At 53.2% G+C, this 27,233-nt stretch overlaps 1 protein-coding gene across 6 annotated transcripts in view; it reads left to right on the forward strand.

The window, feature by feature from the left end:
- Positions 1 to 25,478, forward strand: part of NFIC (nuclear factor I C) — a 65,673-nt gene extending 40,195 nt beyond the window's left edge. For 2 of the 6 annotated variants that reach the window (XM_081134572.1, XM_081134571.1), the window contains exons 3-11: positions 2,068 to 2,139; positions 5,638 to 5,712; positions 6,478 to 6,601; positions 7,231 to 7,355; positions 13,436 to 13,561; positions 15,533 to 15,717; positions 16,349 to 16,496; positions 18,657 to 18,742; positions 22,962 to 25,478. In XM_081134572.1, the coding sequence (XP_080990698.1) occupies positions 2,068 to 2,139; positions 5,638 to 5,712; positions 6,478 to 6,601; positions 7,231 to 7,355; positions 13,436 to 13,561; positions 15,533 to 15,717; positions 16,349 to 16,496; positions 18,657 to 18,742; positions 22,962 to 22,979 (959 nt within the window). In that variant the 3' untranslated portion in view covers positions 22,980 to 25,478. The remainder of the gene's footprint in view (positions 1 to 2,067; positions 2,140 to 5,637; positions 5,713 to 6,477; positions 6,602 to 7,230; positions 7,356 to 13,435; positions 13,562 to 15,532; positions 15,718 to 16,348; positions 16,497 to 18,656; positions 18,743 to 22,961) is intronic. The other 4 variants (XM_081134574.1, XM_081134573.1, XM_081134576.1 and 1 more) reach the window with 2 other exon arrangements.
- Positions 25,479 to 27,233: the final 1,755 nt, after the last annotated feature.

Below are 27,233 nucleotides of genomic sequence, written 5' to 3' on the forward strand. Positions count from 1 at the left end.
CAGCCTCAGGGCCATCCAAGCGGGACTGGCGAGCTCCGAGGGGCTGCTGGCTGCCCAACCTGGGAGTGGCCATAGGGCTCAGAGCCGAGCCGGGCACACTCCCCTCAGCTGCTGCCCAGCCATGCTCAGCCCAGTTGGCCATGGTTGGGGCTGCAAAGCCAAGTCAAGAAGGAGCTGCCCCATCCATCTACTCCTGGATGGGAAACTGAGGCACAGGGCCTTGCACGGGCCCGCTCCTGTTTATGGCACACTCAATCTTGGCAGCCAGTAGGTGTGCAACACACCATGTATGCAAAGCCACTAGCACAGTACCAGGCAAACAGCAAGAGCTCGTGACTATTTTAGGAAGTATCATCATTATTATTATCTCCATGACAACACTGAGGGAACAGAAGCCCCCAGAGGGGAAGTAACCTCGCCACAACCACACCTCCTCTGAGGATCCCAGATGGATGGGAACTCAGGCATCTGATCCCAGAAGCCAGATGGCTCACGCACGCGCAGAGCGTTGGATGTCTGGCCACCTGCCCAGACGAATGAAGAAATACAGTTGACCCTTGAACAACATGAGTTTGAATGGCGTGGATCCACATGGAATTTTTTTTCAATAAATACTATAAATGTATTTTCTCTTCTGCTTTTTTGAATAACCTTTTCTTTTCTCTAGCTTACTTTTTTGTAAGATACAGTATGTAACATACAAAATATGTGTTAGATTGTTTACGTTATCAGTAAGGCTTCTGGTCAGCAGTAAGCTATTAAGTTTGGAGGGAGTCAAATTATACAAGGATTTTTAACAGTGCTCTTAACCCCCACGTTGTTCAAGGTTCAACTGTTGCCCTCATAACAGAGCACAAGTGGCATGGAGTGGGGACCTTTTCAGCATTCTAACCGTTTTCCTTGCCTATAATATGGGTATAATAACAATGCCAGGTTTGTGGCTATCTTAAGAATTTAAGGGAACATATAAAATGGGAACAATAAAGTGCCACATCTTTGGTCATTTTAGGGATTTAAAAATAACAATAATAATAATAATAATGATAATGTTATAGACATTACCATGTATGCCCAAGTGCTTCAATATGTATTATCCCCTTGTGACCTCCTGGCTACCCAGTCAGGCCTGGGCAATGCTCACACTCATTTGAAAGAGGAGAAAACTACAGCTCAAAAGAGTTAAGTGACTTGCCTAAGGTCACACAGCAATTACTCTTAGCTCTGGGGTATGGCAGGTGCAGTGGGTGTGTGGGGGGCTGATTCTCTCTCTCTGGCATTTGATTGTGATTCCCACCACCTTTCTGTTTGACCTGAGAGACAAACAGGTGGGTCCTGGGTTCTGTCCACCTGGGCTTGGTCATGTGCCCCCCCCAGCCTGGTCCTGGGTGGATGTGGGGGCTGCAGAGGGAGCTGGCGTGATCACCATCCAGGCCACTGGAGCCAATAAAGCTGAGCTCAGCGTCTGTCTGCTACATTCCTCTGCCAAGGAGCCTGATTATTTTTAGATAAGATGGATGAGAGGGTGCTGGGACAGGAGTTAGCCCCCAAGCCAGGTGGATTGGATTGGTAGGGGCATTGTAGCTGCAGAGGGACACCTCTCAGCCCCCTCTCTAGAGACCCTGAGTAGCACCCCAAGACCAAGGGCTGAGCCCTCAGGACTTCAAGGGCAGAGGACGAGAGGAGGGGCCCTAGCATTCAATGATTTATCTCTGTGGCCCTCATTTTCTCCATCTGTAAAATGGGCATGATAGCTTCTACCTCGTAGGGCCGAGGCAGGATTAAATGAGCTACCCTATTTCACAAATGAGGAGACTGAGGCTCAGGGGAGGAGCTCTAACCCAGGACTGAGCCAGCCCCTGCACATGGCTTCTTGCCCTGTGTGTGAGGCCATATTTCAGCATGTAGGTATACGTGAGCCCTGGGTACCTGTGCTGATGTCTACAGGTGCCTGGCCAGACATCCATGACCTTCTGGGGCAGCAGCCAAGGGAGGGCGCCAAGCAAAGACCCCAGGGCCTCTAATGTTCAGGGGCCATTCTGTGTCACCAATTCCTTCCTCTCTTTGCAGATGCAGAGCAGAGCGGCAGTCCCCGGGCAGGGATGGGCTCTGACCAGGAGGACAGCAAGCCCATCACGCTGGGTGAGTCTGGGGAAGGTGAGGGGTGGAGGGCATGGCCCTGTTTTCTGAGCATCTCCCCTTGTGTGCTCTGGTGGAGCTGTGTGTGTGCTTCATACACATGAATGGTCAATTCCTCACAGCTATGCTATGGTATCTGCTGTGCTGTTCCATTTTGCAGATGAGGAAACAGGCACAAAGAGGTTAAGGGGCTGCCCAGGGCCACCCAGGGAGCATCTGGGCTCCAAGGTACTCACTCACCCCATGAGAGAGGCCCTGGAGGGCCCTGCATTCCCATGGGACATTTAACAATAAGTAGGAAAATCAGTTCTATGTTGGAAGGTGGAAAGTGGGAGAATTTGCCTGAAGCATGGCTGAGAGCAGAGCCCTGAAGAACAGAAAGGATTTAGAAGCTGCTTCTGCCCTGCCCTCCCCCCATCCTGACCCCACAGTCTGTCCTCCCCAAAGTGGCCAGAGGGCACCTGTGAGTACCTGAGTTAGGTCCCGCCCCTCCTCTGCCCAAAGCCTTCCAGGGCTTCCACCTTTGGGTGGGGGGGTGAGCCCAAGTCCTTCCCACAAGGCCTTGCACAACTTGCCCACCCACCCCACCCCCCATCCTTTCCTGCTCTCCCCTCCATCTCTCCCCCTCACTTTGCTCCCTCACTCTGCTCCAGCTACATAGGGCTTCTCCTTGTTCCTCCAACATGCCAGGCATGGGCCTGACTCAGGGCCTTTACATGTGCTGGGACCTCTGCCTGGAGAGCTATCTGCTCTCTCGCTCTCTCCAGATCTCCCAGGTCTCAGCTCAAATGCCCCTCTCAAAGAGATCTTCCCTGAGCCCCTCAGCTCAAGCAGCCTCAGCCACTCTTGACTGATCACTGCCCTCTATTTTATTTCCTTCAGAGAAAGTTAGTGATTGCGTATTTGTTTGCTTGTCTCCCCTCATGGAACATCACCTCCTTGAAGGCAGAGGTTTTTGTCTCTCTTGATTGCTATTGTGTCTTCAGTGCCGAGAATAGGACCTGGTACACAGTAGTTGCTCAATAAATATTTGTAGAGAGAAAGAAAGGAGGAAGGGAGATATGAAGCAGAGAGAAAAAGAGAAACTAGAGAGATGGGACATCAGGGACAAGGAAGGAGGAAAGATGAAAAGGAAGGAAGGAACAGCCAGTGTGTGAGGGCATCCTGTTGGATGTACCGGCACAGACATGCCTAGGGAGGATGGCCCATTCCAGGCGGTTCACAGGCCCCCAAGCCGCTCCTACTGGCCATCTGTGACCAGAGTCCTCCTTGGCCTCCTGAGATCCCCGGAGCCTCCCTCTAACTCAGATGTTCAAGTCGGGCGGGGCAGCTGCACATGGTTGGCCTAGTCCCCTGAGGAGCTCCAGCCTCTGGCGGAGGAAATCACTTCCTCTCCACCCGCCAGGGAGTCCCCTGGAGATGGAGCTGGGCGAGTGCTGCACAAACAGGAAACCCCGGTGGGGGGAGGGCAGAGGGGGGTACAGACACCAGCTGGCCAGTTGGGTGAGCAGGAAGCAGCCATGGCCACTTGCCCTGGATACTGGGGGTCCACCACCGCCCTGTCCTCCCTGGGATGTGACCCTGTGTGTCCCAGCATGAGCCTGGGAAGATAGTAAGTGCTCAATAAATTGTGTGCACAAAGCTTGTAATCAGGAAGGCTGGGGTTCCTCCACTGTCCAGGGTGTTGGACAGCTGGGAAACTGAGCACCATGATATGCTCCCTGCAGCCAGTGCTGCCCCCTGGGGGCCAAAAGAACTGCTTCCAGCACACACCACCAGTCAAAGCCTAGATTACTGCTTGCCCATCCCACACCTTCTCTGACCACTTTCCCAGAAGCAGGGCTGGAAGCAGAGTCCTGAAGAATGGAAAGGAATCAAAAGCTTCTTCCAGCCCTGTCGGTCTCCACCTTGCCAAGTGTGTTCTAACCCCAGGGCCCTTGCACAGGCTGTTCTTGCCACCAGGAACTTTGTGGCCTCCAGGGGGGTGGCAAAACATCACACTTATGATCATCCTAACCAGAGGAGCGAACACTTACAGGGCAGTTACCCCGTGCCACATGCTGCTCTTGTCACTTCCCAAATTTTAACTCACATATTCCTGTTATCCACCAGTAGGTAACCTGAGGTCTTGGTAAAATGCTACCCTCTCAGCAAGGCTTTCTCTGAGCCCTTTGTGTAAGATATGTCCCCTTTCCAGTAGACTCCCTCCCTGCCTTACCCCTGCCTGCCTTACCCCTGCCTGACACACCTCACATTGGACTTAGTGATATCAAAATGTTTTTCTATTGTGATAAAATACACATAAGATAAATTTTATCATTTTAACCATATTAAAATGTAAAATTCAGTGGCATTATATACATTCACAATGTTGTGCAACCATCACCACTATCTAGTTCCAGAACATCCCATCACCCCAAAAGAAACCTCATTCCCCCTCAGCAGTCACTCCCCACTCCCCTCCCCCAGCCCCTGGCAACCACAAACTAACTCTGTCTCTGTGGATTTGCCTGTTCTGGACATTTCATACAAATGGAATCATACCTTATGTGGTCTTTTGTGTCTGACTTCTCTCACTGAGCATCATATTTTCAAGGTTCGTCCACATTGTAGCGAGTGTCGATGCTTCATTCTTTTTATAGCTGAAAAGTATTCTATTGTCTGGAGGGACCACGCTGTGTTTATCCATTCATCCATCATGGACACTGAGTTGTTTCCAGTTTGGGCTGTCATGAATCATGCTACTGTGAACATTTGTGTACAAACTACCCCAGCCCGGAGAAGAGAGTCTCTCTTCCTTTGACATTACATGGGAGTGGTTCTGGGGACACAGGATTTTAACTGCTGTTTGTGGACACTCTATTCAGCTCGTGTTCTGGGCCTTTTTGCCAAGCTGTCATCTAGGCACTAGGGACAAGGCAGGGCCTGGGCAGAGACATCCTGCCTTCTTGAAGCTCCCAGTCTGGAGGGAGGATACTAAATAGCAGCATTGCCTGCAGTGATGATTGATGCAAAGAAAGCAAGCCTGCCCCTCCTAGGTAGTTTGGTTCATGTCTCACAACCACCTAGACAACAGAGTACTGTATGTGGGCCCCATTTTCAAGATTAGGGAGCATAGAAGGGAAGGGATTTGCCCAAGATCACCACCAAGTGGGTGACCGAGCTGAGATTTTAACCTGGGTTTGGCCCCTGCTTGCAGCCTGCTGCGGCCTGGGGAGCCCCAAATGAAGGTGAGGCTGGATATGGGGCCCACCTGGGGCTCCCTGGAGAAGGGGAGACTGGATGCAGATATTAATAAAAGGATGTTTGCTCCAGCTGTGTAAGGACAGAGGGACTCTCTCATCTGACTGGAATGGCTTAGCTGGATAGCCCCACCACTGTATGGCTGCAGGAGTCAAGGGGGTGACTGCCCAGGCTGGGTCCAGCCCCCTGAGTCTGGGCAGCACCGGGGTGTCGAGGAGGGACACAGACCCACTGACGCCCATTCTCTTCTTTTTCTAGACACAACTGACTTCCAGGAGAGCTTTGTCACCTCTGGTGTGTTCAGTGTCACCGAGCTCATCCAAGTGTCCCGGAGTGAGTGTCCCCACCCACCCTGGGCTGGGACCCGGATAGGAGAGGGGCTTGTACAGAGGAAGGGGGAATGGAGAGTAGAAGGGGCTTCAGGATGGAGGCTCCAAGAGAGAAGGGATCTCAGGGAGACGGTAGGGGCTCAGGGAGGAGGAAGGGACCCATCACCCTCCCCTTCTCCCTCTTGTCCTCTCCAGCCAACCGGTCACCAAGCCAAGGTTCCTAGGAAGGGTAGTATCCAGGCCCTTCCCAGAGCCCAAGGTCAGGGTGACATGCTCCTCCCCAGGACATAGAATCCATATGCTGGGTGGAGGTGCTGAAGAACTTTCTTTCCAGTGTCTCTCCCTCCTGGAGCCTCCCTCACCCTGTCCCAGGAGGGGACCCCAGAGAGCCCCAAATCCCCCACCCATTTTGTTTCCTGCCCCCTTGCCTTCCCTATGAACCTACTGGGGATTCACCCCACTCTCTCAGACACCCAGTTTGAATTCCACCTCAAGGAGTTCTGCTTAACCCTGACCATTGTCTTCCCATCCAGATCAGCCTCTGGGAGCACTGGAAAGCTCAATCTCCAGCTCTGGCTATGCCTCTGCCTCAAAGCACGACCTTGGCCTCTCTTGATGGCCTTGGTCTTTTGAGCTATTGAAGAAAGCCAGTTTTGGCCAAATTAAGAACCAGACCAATTTGGGAAGGGGCTCTCCCCATTCCTCCAGGGTGTATTGCAATCCGGGACTTTGCTCCCTCCCTCATTCTCCTCTTTGTCACTCTCTGCAGCACCTGTGGTGACTGGAACAGGACCTAGCTTCTCACTGGGGGAGCTGCAGGGGCACCTGGCATATGACCTGAATCCAGCCAGCACCGGCATGAGAAGAACGCTACCCAGCACTTCCTCCAGTGGGTATGTGCCTGGGTCCCCATCTCTGGGCATTTCATGACCACTTGCCCACCATTACCTGGCCCCAGCTGATTCATTCCTCTCTCTGGAATTCCTGTTTTCGTGGTCCACTTGGAAAATGCCTACTCATCCTTCAAAACCCAGCCCCAAGTGCCTCTTTCTCCAGCCCTGACACCCAACTCTGCACTTCAGTCCTACAGGCCCAGACCTTGAGACTCCATGGAAATGAAGACACCGCTTCTTGCTGATACATGCTGTGTGACCCTGAGCTGGTCACATTCTTTTTGCCTCTGTGTCCTCATCTGTAAAATGGGATCATAATCCTACCAGTTCAGAGGATTACAGTAGGCCAAGTCACCAGCCAGGCCTCAGGGCTTTAGTCAGCGCTCTGCTAGCTCGCCGTGTGACCTCAGCTGGGTCCCTCCCTGCCCCTGGCCCCAGGTGTCATCCAAGCAAAGGGCAGGTTTTAACAGGTGTTAACGTAACTGGATGAGAGAGTGCAGCTTGCATGACCTCTCGCGAGAACACCCTCATCACCCCGCCCCGGAAGGACCGGAAGTTAGCAAAGCTCATCCCCCTCCGCCCGCGTCTCCGTGGTAACAGGCCCGCGCTCTTCTTCCCTCGCCCCTTAGGAGCAAGCGGCACAAATCCGGCTCGATGGAGGAAGACGTGGACACGAGCCCCGGAGGCGATTACTACACCTCACCCAGCTCTCCCACGAGTAGCAGCCGGAACTGGACGGAGGACATGGAAGGAGGTGGGGCTGGCGACGGGGGTGGAGCCGGTCTTCCGGTTGGAGTTACGCGGCGGGGGACTACGTATTCCAGCAGGCACTGCTTGCGCGCCAGGGAGCTGGAAGCAGGCCTGGATCCGTCAGGCCTCCCGGGAATTGTAGTCACACGGCTGCAAGTCAAGTCCGGGCTCAAGTTCCCAGAGCTTTTTGGTTCCGCTCAGGCCGGGGAGAACGTAGTATCTCCCAGGCCCGATTTTCCAGCCCTCTGCCCTTCAGTGGCCAATCTTTGTGGGGTTGCTGACCTGTAGAATTAACTGGCGATTCTGATCAGCAGGGTGTTTCTTCCAGGGGTCTGCCGTAGACCTCATCTAGAGGGTCCTGAGATGTAGTATCCCTTCTCACTGGGGTCCTCTGTGAAGTTCGTGTATTTACAAGATTCCCATCAACATGGGATCTTCCCCCGTGTGATTCCAGTTCTGTAGAAGCCCCGTCTCTTTTCTCATAACTCTCTTTTCCAGGGAGATTTTGTTCACACGGACCTCTCCAGACTCTTTCTCATGGGGGGTTCCTCTTCTATAGTTTTAGGAGTTCCATAGAGTCTCTTTACTGTTGAGCGCTAGCTTCTGAGGACTCTTTGTTTATGTACCGTCTCCCCAAGTGCTTTCTCCAAAGAGTTCCCTTCTTTGTGGCCCCCACCTCCACCACAATTCTCATCTAAAGAATCCCTTTTACCTTAAGGTTTTCTCTAGCGGGCCAGCATCTGTGACTCAGGAACTGTGCAAAGTAGTCCACAGGCTTGTGTTACTCTGGGGCAGGTGTCCCTGTTATTTCTCAGATTCTCAGCAGGGCCTGTGCCCCCAATTTTATAAGCCTCTCTCTATCCAGCTTCTTATCCCTTATCAAGGGTTCACCCCATGAGATAGCCTAAGAGTTATGAACATGGACTCTAGAGTACACCAGTTCTTGGAGCTTCCTGGTAACCCCACCTGTCTGAGCTCAGTTTCCTCATTTGTGAAATTGGGACGTTAATACCTGCAGTACCCACCTTATAGGTAGTTTTGGGGATTAAGTGAATTAATAATCTGATATCCCTAACACAGACCTGGCACATAATAAGCACCCAATAAACCTTAGGATTTGTTTTCTCCTCCCCTCCTGCTCTTTCCCTCCTCCCTATCCCTGTAGAGCCTGCTTTTGTATGAAGATCTGTCTACACACAGTGCCATACCTACAAGTTCTTGAAAAGCAACATTATAATAAAGAGGGCAGGTTCAGGCATCAGAGAGACCTAGGTTCTAATCCCAGCTCTGCCCTTGACTCGCTGTGTGGGCTTTGTAACCTTGGGCAGGTAACTTATCTGAGCCTCAGTTTTCTCATCTCCAAAATGAGAGTGATAACTCTTCTTTCAGAAAGTTGAAAGGGGGAAATGGTAGAATGTGTGTGGAGAAACTGTCTAGCGCATGATAAGTACCTAGGAAATAGAATTTATTGTTGCTTATGTCTTTATAAAATTCCCATCTCTTTGAATCAGTACACATCCGATTGACTTCTGAGGTCCCACAACTCCTCCCTCTTCCATGGCGTGGGCTCCCAGAGCAGGTACCTAACTCTGGGAGAACCTAGCTCTGTATTTAATAGGCTCTAATTTATGGGTCATAATGTCTCTAGGGTTCTATCTCTGTGGGTTCCCCATCTCTTGTCAGGTTTGCCTCCAAAAAAGACCCCGTATTCAGTAAACTTTAAGTTTGATTGTGATAAACAGAAAACTCAAAAGGATAGTGTATTTCTTTTGCAAGTAAATGTCTAGCCATCAGCAGCCCTGGCAAGTATGATGTAAGGGGCTTAGGCTCCTGCCTTATACTCCACTGAATAAGGTTTTCATATCCACCTCATGGTCCACATGACACCTGCTGGACTTTCAGCCATCATGTCTGCATTCCAGCCAGTAGGAAAGAAGAAAGGTCAAGGGCATGTCCTCTCCCTTTAAGAAAAATTCTCAGAGAATGCACTAACCTCTTCTGCTTATCTCTATGCCCCTGAGTTAGTTATGTGGCCATACTCTGCTACAAGGTACACTGGAAACTGTAGTCTTATTTTGGGCAATCAGGTGCTTATCTCAAATTTAAGGGTTCTATTATAAGGAAGAAGAGTAGAGCAGATATTGGGAGACTTCTGCTCTGTCATTTACTCACTGGGAACTCAAAAGCACTTCTCATTAACTCTGTGACTGAAGAGGCTGTCTACATATAAAGTATATACTATTTAGAGCTGAAAGACAGCATCTGTGATATAGCCACAGCAGCCCTGAGAGGTAAAATTATAGCCTTAAGTCTATTGATTAGGAAAAGAGCAAGGTTGGAAATAAAGAACCTAGCTTTCAATTCAGGAAGCTTAAAAAAGAAAAAATTTTAAAAAGAAGGAGCCCAGCCAGTGTGGCTCAGTGGTTGAGTGTCGACCCTGTGAACCTGGAGGTCATGGTTCAGTTCCCAGTAGGGGGCATGTAGGAGGCAACCAGTCAGTGATTCTTGCTCATCATTGATATTTCTGTCTCTCTCTCCCTCTCCCTTTCTCTCTGAAAATCAATAAAAACATATTTAAAAATAAATAAATAAATAAATAAATAATAAAAGGAAGGAAATGTTAGAGCAAGTCACTGGCTTGGTCTGACCTTCCTGCCTTGAGAATGGAGTGGCACCAATGGGGGAACAAGGAAAAAACCTATACCAGCTTCTGGTGTGTGACTGGGAATTACGGAGCTGGAAGGGAATGTCACAGGGTGTCTGTCCCCTTATAGCTTCCATTGCTTGCCTCCAGTCATGGCAAACTCACTCACTTCTATGGGAACCTCAGTAAAAACCTGTACTGAATGCCTGTGCCTGCCCTGTAGGTGCTCACAGCCTAGTACAGGAGATGGATTCATGTCCTACTTCTGCCCTCCCCCCCTCCTCCCTCCCTCTCCTCCTCTCTCTCTCTTTCTCCTCCACCTGGCTTCCTCCAGCTTCCTGTCTAGACAGCCCCCAATTAGCTGCTCATTAAGGGGATTAAGCTGATTGGAGCACTCTCTCCCTTCTGTTGTGGCTGCCAAGGGCAGTGCTCAGCTAAGCCCCCACCTCCAGTAGCCATACTCTGTTGCTTGGGAGGGTTAGAGGTCTGAGGGCATCATGCCGGCGCCACCCAGGCAAGATCCCCGCAGCCACATCTTTCAGGCTCCATGAGCCAGTCTCCTGGTCATTGCCCCATCCATGCCTGAGCCAGGAGTGCCCTTTCTCCTCCCAGCCACCTCCTCCTGAGGCCTTTCCTGATTATCCATCCAAGTGGGGCAGAAAGAGGGCACCTTCTGCTCAGCTCTCAGGGTGCTTTGTTTTTGCTCCTTCTGTAGCTCTTCACATCCACAGTTATTATAGGGGTGAAGCAAGCAACCCCCTTTCCAGCTCTCTCCTCTGCCCCCTGGGTGGTGGAGCGTGGCCTGTGAAGTTATAGAGTTGGATTTGAATCCCAGCTCCACCACTTGTTAACTCTGTGGCCTTGGTTGGGCAAGTGAGTTCTCCCATCAGGCCTTAGTCATCACATCTGTGAAATGGGGGTGACTCCTGTAAGTCCTGTATGGGGTAGCTGTAAGGATAATGTGACAGCAAGCTCAGAATGTTCTGCCCTAGGCCTGGCAAAGGGTCCTCACCCAGGGTGACTCTGTCCCCAGAGGACACTAGGCAGTTACAGTGCCAAGGGAGAGAGGCCTTACTGCGTAGTAAGTGCTCACTGAATGATGGCTGTTCTCAGCAGAACTAAGCACTCCATTCACCACACACTCTCATTGACCACCCTGTGTTCTAGGGCACTGGAACCCCAACAGTCATCTAAAGAGGACCCCCCTACAGCCTGTGGCTTGCCCCTCAACCTGTTTCCCTTATGCCACACTCAAATAACCCACAATAGAGCTGACATTCCTGTAGGGGATGGCCTTGTTTGTTCTACAAACTGATGATCAGATGGGAGATACAGGCCTGCTCATTCACTGAAGAGTATGTGCTTTAGTGGAGACAGACAGGCATATGTATATCTTCAATGGGGGCATACAGGGTGCTCGGATAGGGGCTTGTAGATGTGTGTGTTGAGAGAAAGATGGCTGTTCAGATAGGAGGGGATGTTACAGGTTAAGTGGAGAGGCAGGGGGACTTAGATGGAGAACATATAGCATGTGTTAACCAACAGCAGTGGCTCAAATGGGGCATTACAGGTCTGTTTGCTGAACAAACGGGCTTGGGGGTGCTTGCTTATTGGGGGGTGCTTGCTTAGGGCCTTCTGGAGCCTGCCCTGGAGCACGAAGTTATTCTTGCAGCACCTGCTGGGTTTCCCCCTCCCCCATGCCCTTCCCTGGCTCCCTAAGGCCCCATCTCAGGAAGCTCAGGGGGGGCGGTTCCACACCAAGCTATTTCCATCCAGGACAGGCTGTTCTAGGAAATCCTCCTAAGTGAGCATTTGACAGCCCTAACCTGGTTCTGCTGCAGTCCTGCACCAGCAGAAAGCCTGCTACCCCTTGAGCATGCACATGCACGTGCATGTGCACACACGTGCACACACACACACACACACACACAGGGCCAGCCTTCTCTCCTGCCCACAGCCCTGGCTCCCAAGATCCTTGCAGACCCACGTGCCAGGATTCGCTCATTCAAACAGCATGGTACATCCTCAGGGCCATTGAGGGCAGCATGGTTTGTAACAGCAAAAGGAACTGACAGCCTGAGTGGCCATTAGGGGGCCTGGTTCCCAGATCCGTTCACCCCAAGCAATGCTGTTGGAGAGGACAGGAAGCTGCCTACATGGAAAAGCAACAAGGGAAAGGGTGCAACAGCGAGCTGGACGGAACTGGGCTAGGAAGCATGTGCAGATGCCCACCTGCAGAACCATGGGCAGAAGACCCTAGAAAGAGTGACAGCATGCCTTTGAGGAGGGCAGGGGTTCTAACTGGGGTGACTCTTCCCACCAAGGATACTCGGCCATGGCTAGGGACATATGTGGTTGTCACAAGGGGCTGGGGGAGGACTCCTGGCTTTGAGTAGGTGGGGGCCAGGGATGCTGCTCCATACCCCACAGTGCCCAGCATAGCCCTAATATCAGCAGTGCTGAGGAGAAGTTCCTGAAGCAGGGGACCTTGTGCTGGGAGGCAGGAAAGTCAGATCTCATCATGGTCTCAAGGGTACGTTGTGCCCTAAAATAAGTTTTAAAAGTAATTTCTAAACATGCCCCTCTCTGGGCCCCACTTCTTTTAGATCCCAATTCCAGAGATGGTACCAGGCTCTGCATTTTTTCGGGAATGCCACCATCCTTAGCTCTCACATTTGGAGGATGGTGGAGGTGGGAGTGCAGGGAGGAAGTTGAGGGGCACTCACATATTTTCAGGGCTAACGTGTGCTTGGCCCTGGTGTGGCCCGTCCTCTGTATTATGATGATGGCGGCTCCTTCTTAAGCCAGTGTTTGCTCTGTGCCAGGGTCTCCATGGATTCTACATGTGCCCATTTTACACCATTCATTCAGTCATCAGGAAGGTTCAAGGGGCTGAGCTGTCAGGGTTCCCGAGGGCCAGGGCAGGGGAAGTAGCGAGGCCCCCATCTTCAGAAGAATGACAATGTAATTCCAGCAGCTGGGCATGCACCACTAGGCCCTGGTCTAATGGCTTCACGCATTATATCTCATTTAATCCTCACAATGACCTTGCAGGGAAGGTTCTCTTCCTTCCCTTGTAAGAATGAGGAAGTGCAAGCGCAATAGCTCAAGTGTTTGTCCATGTCCTCTCAGCTTGCCAGGGCCCAATCCTCCCCTCTGTTCACCCTGCTGCCTTCTCCAGGGCTCTGGCATCCCCTGGGAGGACCTCTCTCTTGAAGGAGAGAAGATAGGGGGCTGGTTGGGACATCAGAGGCACATGTTATCATCAAGGTCGTGAATCCTGGAAATCTCCCTTCTCTGCTGTGAGCCTCAGTTTGTTCCATCTATAAAATGGACCCTCAGCCCCTGCCCACAGGCTGCTGGGAGAAAGAGGAACAGGGGCTTTGATAGGGAGGCTGGAGTCCTGCAGCACTGTGACCCTCTGGCTCCTCCCCACACAGGCATCTCATCCCCTGTGAAGAAAACAGAGATAGACAAGTCACCTTTCAACAGCCCGTCTCCCCAGGACTCACCGCGCCTCTCCAGCTTCACCCAGCACCACCGGCCTGTCATAGCCGTGCACAGTGGTGAGCGCTAAGGGCCCCAGGTGGGGAGGTGTAGCTAGGCACTCTTATCCCCCTCGAGGCCAGGGGAGTCCCACCAACTGTCTGAGCACGAGTCCTGCTGAGCAAGGAACCCTGGAGGTGCCATGGTAGAGAACTCCCAGGCCTGACTCTGTCATTTTGAGCCTCAGTTTCCCCTTGTGCATGAGAGAGAGACACAGCCTGTGGCTTACCTCTCAGTCTGCTTCCCTTATGCCACATTTGAATGACCCATAGACAGACAACAGTGTCAGGCAGTCACAGAAGGAGGTAGATACACCTGGCATGTGGTCAGACACACAAGCCACGCAGATGATACGGGGTGCTCCTGGCCACACAGACAGGAATTGTCACAGTAATAACAGAGGGAGACAGACTCTGTCAACTGCAGGGTGTAAGCTGAGCCAGGCACTCTGTACCGGGCCCTCCCTAATGTCACCTGTCAATTGGGACTCCCCCTCCCAGGGTTGTCATTAGTGCTGACAGTTAAATTATGATAAGCTCCCAAGTATCACCTGTTACCCCACTGTTGCAATGATAATTATTTGGTTCCATATAAGAGCAGACATATATAGGGTGGCAGGCAAAAATCAACACAGCACAGTGACTTAGACCAAGGGCTGGCAAACCACAGCCCTCAGAGCATGTTCTTATAAAGAAAGTTTTATTGACTCACAGACATACCCATTCTGTGGCAGCTTTTGGGCTATGATGGCAGAGTTAAGTAGCTGTAACAGAGACCATATGGCCCAAAAAGCTAAAAATATTTATTATCTGGCCAGGAGCTGGGATGAGAGGGGAAGGGAGAGTGACAGTGAATGGGCACAGGACTTCTTTTTGGGGTGATAAGAATGTCCTGGAATTAGAGAGTGAATATACTAAGAGTCACTGAATTGTTTAGAAAAAGAAAAAAAGCAAACACCACAGCTCACTATTTGGTTATGAAAAGAAGTGAAGCACTGACACTCACTACAGCATAGATGGACCTTGGAAACATGATGCTCGGTGAGAGAGGCAAGATACAAATGTGGTTGCATTCATGCGAAATGTCCAGAAGAGGCACATCCACAGAGACGGAGAGTGGTTGCCAGGGGCTGGGGAGCCAGGGTGGGAGCTTCTGGGGATGATAAAAATTTTCTAAAAGAGATTATTGTGTTGGTTGCATAGCTCTGTGAATGTGCTAAAAACCATTGAATTATATACACTTTAAAGAGGCGAATTGTACAGGGTGGGGCAAAAGTAGGTTTCTAGTTGTTCATACGGGAAAAGACATGCAGGTTATGATTATTTCAATAGCTTTGTTAACTCAGAAGAATGGCACAGTGGCACAGTGCACTTAGGTACAATATCGTAAGTGCTCTGATCACCGGCCTTCACTATTCACACATTCCTGTAGTCTTTGAAAAGCAGTAAACCTGAATTTCAGTGACCTGCTTAGGTTTAGCCCTACTGCCTCTTGAGGTGGTTGAATTCAAGCCTACTTTTGCCTACCACTGTACAGTATGCAAATCGTATCTCAGTTTTAAAAAATATTGACCACTGGACCCTTTACAGAAAGAGCTAGCTGAGCCCAGGGTTATGGTGTGGGCCATGGGGCCAGATGGCCTGGGCTCCAGCCCTGGGTCTGCCATCTGCTTGCTGTGTGGCCTGGGGCAGGGGCCATAACCTCTGGGAGCCACCACATCAATCTCTGTTTAAACACACACACACACACCAAAAAAACAAAAACAAAAAAAGCAGGGATGCCACTAGAATCCTGAGGGTTTTCTGTGAAAGTCAGCAAATTTGGATGTGTGAATGACAACAGAGCCTGGCCATTGCAGGCACTGCTGGGTCCTACTGCTGTCACTGTTATTAAATGCATGGAGATTCAGGTGCAACCCACAAATGCAGTCACAGAGAGCAGAACAGACTGGGCAGAGCCCCCCAAATAATTGCCCCCTTCTGTCTCTGCAGGGATCGCCCGGAGCCCTCACCCATCCTCGGCCCTGCACTTCCCCACCACCTCCATCCTGCCCCAGGCGGCCTCCACCTACTTCCCTCACACAGCCATACGCTACCCGCCTCACCTCAACCCCCAGGACCCGCTCAAAGATCTCGTCTCACTGGCCTGTGACCCGGCCAGCCAGCAACCTGGACCGGTGAGTTTTTGGGGTACAGGCTTTCTCTCCCACACTGGGCTCCAGGCAACTTCCCTGGGGCCCTGAGCTGTCTGTCTCAGGTGGCCTTCTGACATGCATCCTCTATTTTAAATGGTTTTCTGAATGGCAGAGGTCCACAGTTCGCTTCTGAAGCACTTAGAGCTGGGCCGGTTCAAAATTTGGACTTTTCAGATGTTAGAATTGACAGCATGTATTTTATGAAGTGCTTTGAAATCTAACATGGTCCTATGGCTGCAGCTCAGGCCCTCTTTTGTCTAACTTCCACAAAAAGCTTTCGGTGTTCAGAGCTTTTCAGGTTTTGGAACTGCTGGCAAGGTGGTGGATGGCTAGGTCCTGGTCGTGAATGAGGAAAGCATATAGACCACCCGTGAGGTCCACTCATGTTGTTTAGGACAAGGCGGCATCTCGTGGAAGGAAAGTGAGTGGATAAAGTGGCTTGAGGAGACAAAGGGAGTGCAGTCCCAGGATGCTGGAGGCATGCAGGGTCCACGGTACCCACCAAACTCGTCCAACCATGCCAACCTCGTCGTCCCCCAGCAGGACCTCGGACAGCAGCCCGAGGCGGAGGGGGTGCCTCCACCTTAACCACCTGTCTCTCTGTTCCCCCCAGTTAAATGGAAGTGGTCAGCTCAAAATGTCCAGTCACTGCCTTTCTGCTCAGATGCTGGCACCCCCGCCCCCTGGGCTGCCGAGGCTGGCGCTTCCCCCTGCCACCAAACCCACCTCCGAGGGAGGAAGCACATCACCGACCTCACCCTGTAAGCACTCGGGAAGCGGTGCCTGTGGCAGGGCGGGCGTCCCCAAGGGGCCCCCTCCACTCCCCTCCCCGACTGCTGGGGTTGGGGGCTCAGGCCCAGCCTGGTGGGTACTGGCAAGTTCCATGGTTCCCCAGATAGAGGCCATAGGGTCAGGTCTACATGGGGCCAGGACAGCCTTAGGGCACATCAGGGGCAAGTCTGCTGTCTGCCTCGATTGGCCAAGTGGCCTGGGGTCCCCATTTGCCCACTCGGGACCCCTAAGCCCTCCTCCGTGCGAGGAGCCGCTGACAATAAGTGAAGGTCTCCAGCTGGTGGCCTGAGGGCCAGACCTGGCCCACAGCTGCCCTTTGTGGAAAATGAGAATCTGTTCTTGTGTTAAAATCAGGACATTTCACATAAAAATTCCAGAGTTCCAAATTTTGGGGGAAAAACAACCACAGTAGGCCCTATTCTTACCAGTGACCAGGGCTGAGCCATATCTATAGATGGGACAGTCCCCACCTGACTCCCCAGAAGGCCCTGGGTGTGAGCTACCTGGCCTTCTAGAACTTTCCATTCTTTATGTGGCTCCAGGTGTTAGCCTGGTGGAAGCCCCTGGTTTGGTTTTACCTTCTAGAATTTTGCACTCTCTGGATATGGCTCCAGGCTCACTGACTCCCCATGTACTCCCCCCATCTGGGATTGCTCCAGTCTGGGAAGCCACACCCAGATTCCCTGTCCTGAGGTCTACCCATCAACTGGGACTCTGCACCCAGACTCTCCCTGGACTCCAGAGCAGACCTGAGTGTGCCTGCCTCACTTAGGGTCACTGACCCCACCATCCTTTCAGTGCCCAGCACGCAGAGCATCTGTCCTGCTTCCTCTCAGGCTGAGCAGCCCCAGGTGGGCAGACAGTCTCAGAGCCTCTGACTTCTCCTCGAAGTCTCACTCTGCCCCTCACACCCTTTTTGAGCATCTCTCTCCCTCACTCCTCAAATAAGATTCCTTACCCCACCCGAGCAATAGCGGCCAGTGGTTCCACCTGGGCCCAGTTGGCCTCCTTCCTTGCATGCAGCACCCCTTGCCCCCAGCATCCACTGCCTGCTAAGATCCAGGGCAGCTTCAGGTACAAATGGGCTTTGTCTGAACACCAAATGCAGTGCAAGATCCTGGGTTTGAATCCTGCCTCTGCAATTCACTCCCTGTGTGACCTTGGGCAAATGTTCTCCCCTCTCTGAGCCTCGGTTTTCTCAGCTGCAAAATGGGACAGTCACAATACCAGACTTGTAGGGCGGTGGGGAGCGAGTTAGTGAAATAGATCAGGAAGGACATTTAGTGCAACATCAGGCACTGAGTAAAGTCAGTATGGTGATCACCGACTACCTACTGTCTCATCTGTGAAAAGGGGCAAATAATTATGTTGGCTTCATTGAGGCCACAGAGGGTTAAATGGGATTATGCCCAGTGCTTGGCATACAATAGATACTTAATAGATGCAAAATAAATATAGATTCCCTATTCTTCCCTGCACTGGGTTCTTAAGTACAAGTTTAGTCTGCTTACCCACATAGCCCCCAAGTCTCACTGCCTCCCACTTAGCTTCACCCCGGCCAAGACCACACAGGGACCCTCCACCACCCCAGCCCCAGACTGCCTGAGGCCCCTGACCCACAGTGGCACCCAGCCATGAATTATTCACTCGCCCACAAAATGTGATGGGTGAAATTAAAATACAAATATATACATATATATATATACACACACACACACATATATATATATATGTATATATATATATATATATATATATATATAGATGCACATACCCAGCCTTCCCCATGCCTCTCCAGGAGGAAAATTAATAAATAAAATAGCCTCAATAATTGATGGCGCCCCGTGTGGGATGCACGCTGCCATCGCAGGATGGACCAGGCAGTGGAACACCCTGAATAATTCACAGGCGGTTTCTGAATTATGAATCTTTCATCCTGTGCCTTCGCTCCCAGCAGACGCCCCTCCCGAGTGACCCCAGGGGCCTGTGACTATGGGCTTTTCTGGGTGCCCGGATTGGCCAAGGGAGGGCACTGGGTACTCTGTGACCCTGGGCAGCGGCCACCCTCTCTGGGTGCTCCCGTGCGGCCCCCTTTGCTAACGGGCTCTCGGTCTCTCTCCTCCCCGCAGCCTACTCTACGCCCGGCACGTCCCCTGCAAACCGTTCCTTTGTGGGATTAGGACCAAGGGATCCAGCGGGCATTTATCAGGCACAGGTAGGGGCCAAGAGGCCGGCTGGTGGCGGGGAGGGAGGGCCAGGGCAGAGGGGCTAGCCTGGGTGTGCAGGGAGAGGCCAGGCTGCTGGGTCCCATGCTACACCCCTCTTGCTGTACATATAGCACAGTGGCCATTAAGCGTGGCAGGGAGACCAGCCTCCTGTACCCTTCTAGGGCCTCAGTTATGGCCATAGCCACAAACCCTACCTGCAGCTTCCTGCCAGGGGACCCTCATGGGCTATTGTCACCCTGGGCCCATTTGTATAGATGGGGAGACAGAGGCCCACAGAGGGGATTTGCCCAGGATCACACGTCACCCCAAGCTTTCAACCCCCCAGTCTTCATCCCTTCCATGTCATTGGCCAGAGGAACCATGGGGGAGGTGAGCAGGGGGTGGCAGAGGACTCCTGGATGCCAGGGTCAGGTGGGGAAACTGAAGCAGCCTGTGACAGGTTATGGGCCTCCCAGTAAAGCATGCATGCCCCCACCTCAGGTTACAGCCTGCGAGGTGGGGAAGGTGGCAGCAGAGGCAGAGTTGCTATTACTGCAGCTAAGTGTGCACCAGGGTTGGGGGAAAGGTGGGCTGAGCATCAGACCAGGAGGCTCAGAGAGGAGGAGCAAGTTGCCTGAGGCTGCACAGCAGTGGAGGACAGAGCCCTGATGGATCCAGAACTGGAACTGGTTCCTAGCTTCTGGTGGAGTGGGAGGTGGCCTCAGCCCCAACCCATGTGTCCTGACTCCAGTCCTCGGGTCAGGGTTCAAGTCTGTGCTATATGCAGGCCAGAGTTGGCAGACAGTGTCTGAGGGTAGTGGCTGGACCCCAGAGCCCCTGATTTCTGGTGCGTGTTGCGGAGGGGGTTGCACAATGTAAAATAGCCCAAGGATAGCACCAGCTCCTTCAGGTCCTCTGAGGCCCAAATGCACAGAGAAACCCACTCAGGGCTCCCCAACAGCTCCGAATCGCCAGAACCACAGAACAAGGAAATTTGTGGGGTCCCAGGGGCCATGTTCAGACCCCCCAGCCACTGTGGGAGGGTTCCTTGCAACAATGTCCACGGGGAGGTAGCCACATCTCCCATTCTCCACTGAGATCAGAGTCTGCCACGCTGACCAGGCCCAAGGAATCACCAGCCACAGTCAGGCATCCTGGAGACCCTCCAAGGCTGGCCTGTTATAGCTCAAGGGGCACAGAGTATGTGGAGAAGACCTGGCCTGCCCCCTCTCTCATGGCTTAGGTCTCACACCCAGCCCTGCTTTACCCACTCTGAACCCCTGTCTCTTCTTCTAGCCTTGGGTACCTCCCGGGGAGCCTTTGAAGGGCCTAGAATATTAGGGGACCAGTTTCATCCAGAAAGGGCACCGAAAGGCCAAGGCCACCCCACATACCCTCACATGCTCACATATTAAGCAGAGCCCTGGCAGGGATCCAGACAGAGGACTCACTTGGTCAGGGTCACCCAGCAAACTGGGGTGACCCCAGGACTCCCCATTTTAGGTTTTGGGCCCCCATGACATGGCCACCCTCTCTGTCCCAGCAGCATGGATGCCTCATCCCTCCAGTGCTCAGGGAGCCAGACATTTCCTCTCCCGCCCCCACCCTACATCCCTCCCCATGGGAGTCTGGGAATGTCCTGATTGCTTCAGAAACCAAAGTTAATAAAAACAACAGGGAAGGGGCCCTGCCTACCTAACTCTTCCCCAGCCACTATCCACCTCACCTCTTCCATTATCAATCTGTGCATGAGGGGGGTGCACCCCAAGTGGACAGCCTGAAAAGGAAGGGAAGCTGAGGCAGGCAAGGACAGGTGCCTTTGCTTCTACATGCTTCTCCTTGCCCCCTCTTGATCAGGGGGATGATGAGGACCCAGAGAGGGTGGGACAGGTCTGGTGAAGCCCTGAGGAGGAGGCCTTCAGGGTGCTGCGTGGGTAGGGAGGAGTTGGATCCCAGTAGCAAAGGCTGGCCAGGCAGAGAAGGATGAGAGTGTCTACACCAGGACTTGGCACTGACAAAGGCTAGAGGTGATGGAGAAATAGCCCAAATGTGGAGAACCTCGAATGAGGGCTTTGGCTGGGGGCCGTGGGGAGCCATGGAAGGGTTTAGAGTGAGGGAGGGGCATAGCTAGGTCTGGGAATTGGAAAGAATTTTCTGGGACTGGTGTTGGGGGCGGTGAGACACGGAAGCGAGATGACAGATTGATGAGAGACTCCCAAGGGAGCCTGGGTTATGAGGGAGGCAAGGCCCCCAATCTGGGTGAACAGGGAGGGCAGGTCTGGGGGAATCACGCCGGCACTATGCAGACTGGGCCCTGGGCCACTGGACGAAGGGCACCCCAATTCCTGGGTAGGGCCAGGCCTCCCTTCCCCCCTCAGAAAGTGGGGAGGAGGAAGCCATGAGTGAGACCCTGCTCCCCCCTCTCAGAGCCCCTGCACAAAGGCCTCAGAGCTTAGAGGCCTCTGGTTTCTGGCCCAGTCAGCATTTCTGCCTCTGCCTTCATTATTCCTGGCAGGTTTGCTTTTCTCTGCCCCCACTCCCAGCCTGCATTGGCTTCTCTTTCTCTCCCACATACCCCCTTCCATCTCCTACCTTCCACCCCGTCAGTACCTCATTGGCCTGATTAATATCCCCTCCCCCCATCAGTGCCCCTCCCCCATCAATATTTTCTCCCCTATCAGTACCCCTCCCCTTAATCAATATTCTCTCCCTCCATCATTGCCCCTCCCCCTGATCAATATCCCCTCCCCCCATCAGTGCCCCATCTTGAACAATGTCCATTGCTCTCCACCTGGTCGATTACCCTCCTCCATACCCCCCCACACACTCCCTGTCTTTCTCCATCAATCCCCCCAGGCCTGAGCCACCCATCATTTTGGCCCCCAGAGGGGGTCCCAGGAACTCTGACACCTTACCCGCTTTTTCTGTGTGATGGGGTGCCCCTGACCAAGCATCTTACACCAGATCCTTTCTGCTCAGGAGCCCATCACACCCCTTCGGCAGATGAGTAAACTGAGGGACAGAGGGGTTAAGCCACCACCTGCCCAAAGCCATACTGGTGGCTCTAGGCAGCCCAGGTGAATACCAGAGCCCAGACCTCAGCCCTGGTACTGCACTGCCTCAGTCTCCCTCTCAGCTGAGGGAGAGGATGTTGAGTTGAGTGTGCTGCCCCATTACTGGGGCCAAAGCAGGGCAGCTGGCCTGGGAGGGGAGGAAGGAAGGAGGAAGGGCCAAAGGGAGGCCGGTCATCACTGGAGAGGGCCACACCCAGAGTCTGTCTGGTTGCCAAGGGAAACCAGACATGAGGTAATGGCCAAGATGAACTTGAACTTGGTTGGAGGTGGGGGTTGGGAGCCATAGCACTAGCTTGATGGGATGGCCTAGCCGCTGTAGGGCAGTCTGGTTTAAGGCCTGGTTGGAGGGGATTTACAGCAGCGGTGGGGAGCAGCACTGCCCTGACCTCAGGGAAGAGGTAGTGGTCCCCAGGCGCACCCCACACTGGCATGTTACATTTCCAGGGGAAAGGTCTGTGCAGCAACTTCCCTGTGGAGACTGACACTGGAGCTGCCCAGTGCAGGCCAGGTTTCCCCTCCAGGAGTCTCTGTCTCCCACTTTGCAAAGTGTTTCCCACACTGGTGGCCTTGGGCAAATTACTTGACTTCTGTGATCCCTAGTTTCTCCACTGTGAAATGGGATGGTCCCTCCTTCACAGGGTTTTGGGGGGCGATCATTAAATGGAAGAATATTTGTATAGAAAAGGAAGCAACCCTGGTCACAGTGCCTGGATATGATGGCACTGCAGAAAATTGACTTGGAGGCAGAGTGAAACCACGGGCAATGAGGGTCAGAGTTCCTGTTGTCTGATTCAGCAAACAAAACCACAGGACACTCAGGTAGATTTGAATTCCAGATAAATGAAGGATTAAATTTTTTTTTTCTCTTTGGTATATAAATATAATCCAAAAGTTGCATGGTATATATTTATACTAAAAGGTTTATAGGGAATTTAGATTTCACTGGATTGTTTTATCTAGTAGCCTTGCTCAGGGATAAAGTCACTTGCCCAGGGTCACCCAGCAAGTGATGATAGATCTGGGTTGGGGGAGACAGAGGTCCCAGGTCACGGAGAGGTGGGTGGAGCAGAGATGGGTGTGGGCAGTGGCAGAGCCTGACCCCACTTTCTTTCTTTCTCCTTCTCTATCTCTGTGTCCCCCTGGGGCCGGCTAGTCCTGGTATCTGGGATAAGAAAGATTTCTTCCCACGGCCTGCTCCTTCATCCCTGGTGGGCTGCACTGCCAGCCCCCAGCCCACGTTTTCGGTGGAAAGTTAGAGCAAGCAAGAACACCCTGCCGACTCCCAGCCCAGCCGAAAAGACAAAACACATAGACACATACACACAGGAGGAAAAAAAGAAAAAAAGGCCAAAAAAAAGACAAACAGGAAAAAAATCATAAAAATAAACCCACCCAAGCAAGAAGACAAAAGGTAAAGACGGCAACGCTTCAGACTCTCGGGACGCCACAGCTGGACCTGCCACCCCTTGGTAGAGGACATGAGGATATGACAGTGCCACCGGGGTCTTTCTAAGTTACTCATCTCTCACTGCTGCTCTGGAAGGGCAGGTGCCCACCTCCACCTCCACCAGGACCAGGTGAGCGCAGCCTGGTGCCCGTGCCCAGGCCCCACGGGGCAGGACACCCAGCAAGGCCACCTCTCCCCCGTGCCCCCATCGTCACCACCGCCAGGATGTTGGCCAGGCTTCCCACACTGGTGTTGGTGTTTCCAAGCAGGAAAGCAGGTGCCATGGAGGCCGGGGTGGGCAGGGAAGTGACAAGGTCAGAAGAGGGTTGTGGGAGACCCCAGGCATCACCAGGGGACAAGGACATGTGGCAGATTCTTTCTCAGGAGTTTCCTGGGGTCCGTCATGGGATCTCTACCTGCCCCAAAGCGTGCACGTGCTGGGCTGGCTCTGGACTCGGTCTTTCAGCCCCACGCCTGTCTGTTTGGGAGGAGAAGTCTCTATGCAATTGCCCCCAGCCCCACCCAGCGGCATAGAAGGCCACCCCCCACCGCTGGCCTGCGGCTCCACACCCCCGGGGGAGGGATCCACGTTGCACACACTGTAAGAAATGCACTTTCCAAGGAAGGGGCTGTGGAGGCGGAATGGAAAGACCCAGAGCTCCTCAAGAAAGGAGGTCATCTGGCGTCTCCACCCACTGAACCCTGGGAGGGGAGGACCCCTCCCCCTTACCCAGAGGAGGTGGGAGGTGAGAGCAAGTGGATTAAGTGCCTGATTCCCACCGCCCACCCCTCTTTGTCCAGCTGAGACGTGAGAGTGGCCGTGGGCATCCCCACCCCCTCCCCCACAACCTGGCCACCTTCAGTTCCCGACCCCTCATTGCTATGCTCCCCTCAGAAAGATGGGGACCCCCAGGGGGCCTGAGGGGCAGAGCTGGGTATCCCCAAGCATCCTGCTGTGCTGGGGTGCGGGGGCAGGGTCTGGGGAAACTGGTGTGCCCCCCTCCACGCCTCCTCTGCCAGTGCCTTACATCCTGGAGCGACACCCCCTCTCTGGTGCCTCTCAGCCCAAAGGGGGACTACGGTTTGCACTTTTATCTCCCCCAAAGTGGGCACAGCCGGGGAGGTGCATTGCAGCAGGGCCCCCAGAAGGACTGCAATCCTAGATGAGGTGGGGGTTCTAATGGAGGGGGGTGCCAGCACCTCTGGGCCCCCTGCGGCTGCATAGGGGACCTCCCATCTGCTAAGCGATTTCCGTTGAGCCGCTCCAAAAACACTAAGCTGGGGACACCGGGTGCCCCCAACCCCGGCTCCCCAGCCCCATTCCCACCCCCATCCCAGGATGGCCATCTTGGGTGGGGGGCCTGGGAGGGAGTGTTAGGTGTTCTAGGGTCACCAGGCCCAAACACAGGGACCCCTCCCGGCCCATCCATCTGAGCCCCCACTGGCCACCTCCAGCCTCCATGCCTGGCGCTGAGGAATATCTACCCCACCACAACCCCCACCCCTGGCCTAGGCCAAAGCTATTGCCCTGAGCAGGGCCTCCACCTCATCTGCTCCCAGCCTGGCCCTCAGCTCCTTCTCTCGGTACCCCCAGGCCTGGCCAGCCTCCCCCCACCTCCAGAAACCGGACTTTCCTCCCAAACCAGCCCGAGGGGCCTGGCGAACCCACTTGACCATAAAGAGAAAGACTCAAGACCCTGCCCCACTGACTCCCACCTCCCATTGTGCAAAGGGGTACAAGAACCCTTGGTCCGTCCGCGGATCCCCAGGGCCCCCTCCAGGTGGCCATTGGGGACCAAAACATGGGCTGTTCTTTGGGAGGTCAGGAAGGGTGGGTCATGCAGCTAGGGTATCCAGAAGCTTCTCAGCTGGGAACCTTAGGGTGCAGGTAGGCATGGTAGGGGAGGGGGCGCCTGGCAGCCCCCAGCGACCTAACTTTGCATGGTGCTTAGTCGAGGACTCCTGTGACCTGGCTCCTGCTGTCAGCTCACTGCAGCTGACACTGCATGGCAGACTATACCCGGCTCTATCCCCCAGCCCCAGCCCTCACCACTCTCCCTCCTCTTTAAAAAAAGATACAAAAAAAAAATACCTTTAAAAAAGTCCATGTTTCCTAATTTGCACGAAATTTTCTACCACATGATGTGCCTTGCCTTCCAAAAATAAGTATTACCTTTAAACAATATCAGCGCAAAGGTAGCTGCATGCCCTGCTCGTGTAGTTAAAAAGAAAAAGACAAAACAATGACATGAAATAAAAAGTAAAAATGGAAAAGGGATGTATTTCTATTTGTAAAAAAAATAAAAATAAGAACTTTAAAAAAATTTCCACGCTAAAAAGCAATCCACAGAGCAATTGCCCCGTCATCTGCCCTACTGCCCACACCCACCTGCCTGGGCTCTCTCCATGGCTCCTGCTGCGTTGGGAGTGCTCCCTGGTGCTCCGCCAACCCCAGCCCCAGCCCTGGGCTCCAAGGGGTAATTTCTGAAGCCCCCACCCATAGCAGCAGACAGACCTCAGGAGTGTGCCCTGGCTCTTGGGCCACTGGCCAGTCCCCCAGACGCCACGCATGCACGCATGACCCCAGGCAGTACCCCACGGGATGGCCACCCTGCCTACAGCCAGACTCCCCCATCCCACCTCTCATGCAGGCTGGCGTCCCTCTGGCTCAGGGTCAAATTGCTCTCCCACCCCCAAAGAGGTCCCCTCTCTTCCCCTGTGTACCCCATCCTTCTTGCCAAAGGACTCCCTTGTCCCCCATTCCTGGAGACCAGCCTTGGGTGTCAGTTCCCTCTTGCCCTCTCCTTGCCCCCCAGCACCCAGTTTTATGTCTTCCAGCTGTGACTATGGAGGGTATCTGGCATGAAACAAACAAAAACCAAACTTGATATATGCAATATCTGTCTGTCTGTACCTGTAGGTCCAGCCCAGCCATCGGAGGCCCAGTTAGAGAGGCCAGTGGGGTCAGGGACAGTCACGGGAACCCCCATCATAGGCCTCTGTCTGGGTGGCTGGCCATGCTGTTGTCTTTTCCTTGTTTTTTATTTTCTCATTTCCCTTTCTTTTTTCAAGTTTCAGTTTCCTCTACCTATAACTCAGTCAAAAGTGAGACAGTAGCAGACGGTTGGTTAGCGGGGTGTCCCAGCAGAGAAGACCAAAGGGCTGGGTTCTCCAACCTCAGGCCCCCACCTGGGCCCCCACAAGCATCTATGGGGATACCAGTTGGACGATGGTCCCCATTTATTTGCCTGCTGCCCCCTGGTCTTTAGAATTGTCTCCAGAGCACGATGGGACTTTGCAGAAACGTCCCAGCTTTCATCAGCCATCATATGCTCATCCCATGCGTTCTTCCCAAAAGACACCTCAGCAAGCCCCAGGGAACAGAGGGAGAGCCCCGACCTCGGCCTCAGCCAACCATGACAGTGCCCTTATGAACTGTCACTTGGCTAGAGGGCCCAAGGCCATGCCTGTCAGTTTTCATGTGCCTGATTTGTTTTTATTCTCCCCTACCCCATGCAAGGGCTTTGCAGGGGCCATTCTGTCCCTCCATGGACTGCACCCCCAGCGCCGCCCTTCCTTGCCCCAAGTTGTGTGGTCTTGCCCTTTCAGCACCGTTGCTGAGTACTGGAGGCACTTCCTTCCCAGCCAGTGTGTTATCCTGGGGCAGGCTGGTTGTTCCCATTTCTTGGAAAAGCTACAGGGTCCCCTGTTGGGCAAAATTCCTAGACCCCTCATTGTAGGCAGAATAAGGCAGAAACACCAGGAACTAGGCCCCTGACCCACCTCTGCAGTTTGGGTTTATGCCCCGAGGTGGGGATGGGGGCCTTTGTTGGGTTGTTTTTTGTGTGTGTGTGGTTTTTTTTTACATGTATGAAACTGACATCTTCTCAAACCCCATTCCTTCCCAAGCCCACATCACCCACCACTTATCCCCACCCATGCGAAGCCCCCATCCTGACCCTGGGGTCTAGAGACTCA

The sequence above is a fragment of the Miniopterus schreibersii genome (assembly GCF_964146895.1).
Source record: "Miniopterus schreibersii genome assembly, chromosome: 4".
In the NCBI taxonomy this organism is placed as follows: domain Eukaryota; kingdom Metazoa; phylum Chordata; class Mammalia; order Chiroptera; family Miniopteridae; genus Miniopterus; species Miniopterus schreibersii.